We start from the raw sequence: 2,430 nt of genomic DNA on the forward strand, positions 1-2,430 counted from the left end.
ATGAGCGCTGATGCCACAGCAGGGATATTTGTCATCCTCCTACTCATCTGCTTCATTTCCATCCTCTGTTTACTGATGGCGTTTTTATATAAATGGTATAAACTCATGCTGATGAATTGGGATCAGATTTCAAGTAACACTAGCAAGTGTATCTAGAAATAAAATAAAACAATTTAAAATAGAGTAAATAGCCCTGGCTGGTTTGGCTCAGCGGTTGGAGCATTGGACCAGAGAGTCCCTAGTTCAGTTCCCGCTAGGCCCTACGCCCCCCCCCCCAAATAAATAAATAAATAAATAAATAAATAAAAGTAAATATAATGCTGTAGCTACTATTTTTTCCAGTCAGGGTTTTAGAAATGCTAATTTCCTCTTTAAAAGTGAAGTCCCATGACAGTGTTAAATCAAGACCATTCTTCCTTTTTACGAAACTTTTGCTTGTTCATTTTCAGTTTCCAAACCAAGAAAGATGGTAAGATAGAAAATGGTTCTTGTCAAGATTGTTTAACTCCTAGTGTGGCGAAAAACAATTCGAGAGACCCGAAACTGTAAGTCTGTATCATAGAATATCATAGAAAGCCATTTTTGTGTATGATAATGGTGGCTAATATGCATGAATTTAAAAATCCCTGCTGATTGATTTTTTTTTAGTATTCTAAGGAGGCCTAGCATTCTTGTCAAGAAACGGAGTGAGGAAATTGTGACCACAGAATTTAAAAAAAAAGAGGACACAGAGGGCAAAATACAAAAGGAGCAAAATCCTGAGGAGGATAAAGAAAATCGCAAAGAGGTGACAGGCTTTTCAACTCTCAAGGGGCAGTTCAGAATTTTTTTTACTGCAAAGGGGGTAACTTACTTGGTTAGATATAATAAGGGATGGTCTCGCCTGTAATTTAGGTTTGTAGCTGAAGGAGTGCAGTGCCCATAGTCATTTTCACCATTTTTCTCAGCTTTATTGGTTCATTGTTATTTAAACGTTTACAGGTGCCAAGCCTAGACACTTGGTCATTTTTCATTCTTACATTTGTATTTCTGTTCATAATTCCCCTTCATTTTGCTGCTTTTCTTAGAATCCTAGAATCTTAGAGCTGGAGGAAGTCTTGGAGATTATCTAGGGATGCAACAAATGAGAAAATGACACGAATCGGTTAAGGTCATTCCGCCGCTGTGGCTGAGCTGAGGGCAGACCCCGTGTCCCTTCTCACGTTGTAGGCTCCTTCTACAGCAGCACACAAACATTGCCAGGGCTTTCTCGAGCTCCATGTGTGGGGCTCCCTAAAAACAACTCACAGGACTTCTCAACATAAGACCCATGCCCAGCTGGAGCCAGAATGATGGTCCAGGTGGCTCTCGGGTTTGACTGCTACGTGGAGAGATCATACATGCTACCAAAGGCCATTTGAGTATGTCAGTGTATGCTTTTATAACACTAGAAATATGAAAATGATGGATGATCGCTGCTTTTCTTTATTTTTTTCTGTTTCTCACTAATAATGTACATATAACCTGTATTTTTAAAAGGGCTTGTTGTGTTTGTAAATTGATCACTTACTCTCTTTGTGTCATTCTCTTGCAGGATGATGATTTGCAAAAAGCAGCCATAACTGTCAATGCAACCACTTCAGTTACTGATAGCAAAAGACCTTTAAAAGGAGTGACATTTTCTAGGGAGGTAATTATTGTGGATCTTGGGAAGAAATACCCTACACCTCAAAGCTATATTCAAGAACATAAAGAAAGAAAATGAAGCTCAGAAAAGCCTGAGAGTGAAAGCGATGTAACCTTAGACTAATGAGATGACAGATACAAAATCATGTTGAAAGAGAGAAATAATGGAGAATCGAGCAAATACAAATAGTATTTACCTTTGTGCAGAAAGAAGTGGGCTACATGCAAAATTCTGCAAGTACCCAGAGCTTGAATATAGTTTTTTTTAAAACGCAAATCTTGAGTTCAAGAAATTGATTGTTATTAAGTGTCCTTGCAATTCAATCTACTCAAACCCTGTCTAACATGTGAGCCAAGTTATTTGTGTTTGTGCAGAAGTCAGGTGAATGACATTCAAGGGAGCGTTGGAAACAGCATGTCCTTGATGACCACAGGCATTCATGATCAAAACCCTTTCTGCTGTCATCATGGAAACTTCCAATAACTAGGACTAGGGTCCCCTACCACATAATCCCCATTGAACTCAGTCCTGAAACTTTTCTAGTACTGACAACTGCTTCTTAATATTGATACAAGAAAACTACCATTACCAATAAAATATCCTGTTGTTAGGCAAGTCCTGAGATGATAGTATTCTTGATTTCAGTAGTTTAAAATTTGCTGTCTACATGTGGAATATGACAGTACAGAACAGCACAACATCACCCAAACCCACTGCAGTAAACATTTGTGAAATGAGAAAGAAAAAGTAGGAAACATAGCATT

At 38.4% G+C, this 2,430-nt stretch overlaps 1 protein-coding gene across 1 annotated transcript; it reads left to right on the plus strand.

Moving 5' to 3' along the window:
* On the plus strand, positions 1–1,744 carry CUNH2orf74 (chromosome unknown C2orf74 homolog). The gene is made up of 4 exons (XM_036262226.1): positions 1–95; positions 450–545; positions 649–787; positions 1,574–1,744. Exons 1-4 carry the CDS (start codon positions 1–3, stop codon positions 1,742–1,744), a joined length of 501 nt encoding a protein of 166 aa, XP_036118119.1.
* The last annotated feature ends 686 nt before the right edge of the window (positions 1,745–2,430 follow it).

The sequence above is a fragment of the Molossus molossus genome, unplaced genomic scaffold, assembly GCF_014108415.1.
Source record: "Molossus molossus isolate mMolMol1 unplaced genomic scaffold, mMolMol1.p scaffold_m16_p_15, whole genome shotgun sequence".
Classification (NCBI taxonomy): Eukaryota; Metazoa; Chordata; class Mammalia; order Chiroptera; family Molossidae; genus Molossus; species Molossus molossus.

Bases quoted from the DNA above. Each gene is read 5' to 3' on its own strand.
- CUNH2orf74 (XM_036262226.1), top strand. From the start codon at position 1: ATGAGCGCTGATGCCACAGCAGGGATATTTGTCATCCTCCTACTCATC. The intron at 96-449 runs GTATAAACTCAT...GTTCATTTTCAG, and splicing joins ATGGCGTTTTTATATAAATG to TTTCCAAACCAAGAAAGATG. The intron at 788-1,573 runs GTGACAGGCTTT...ATTCTCTTGCAG, and splicing joins ATAAAGAAAATCGCAAAGAG to GATGATGATTTGCAAAAAGC.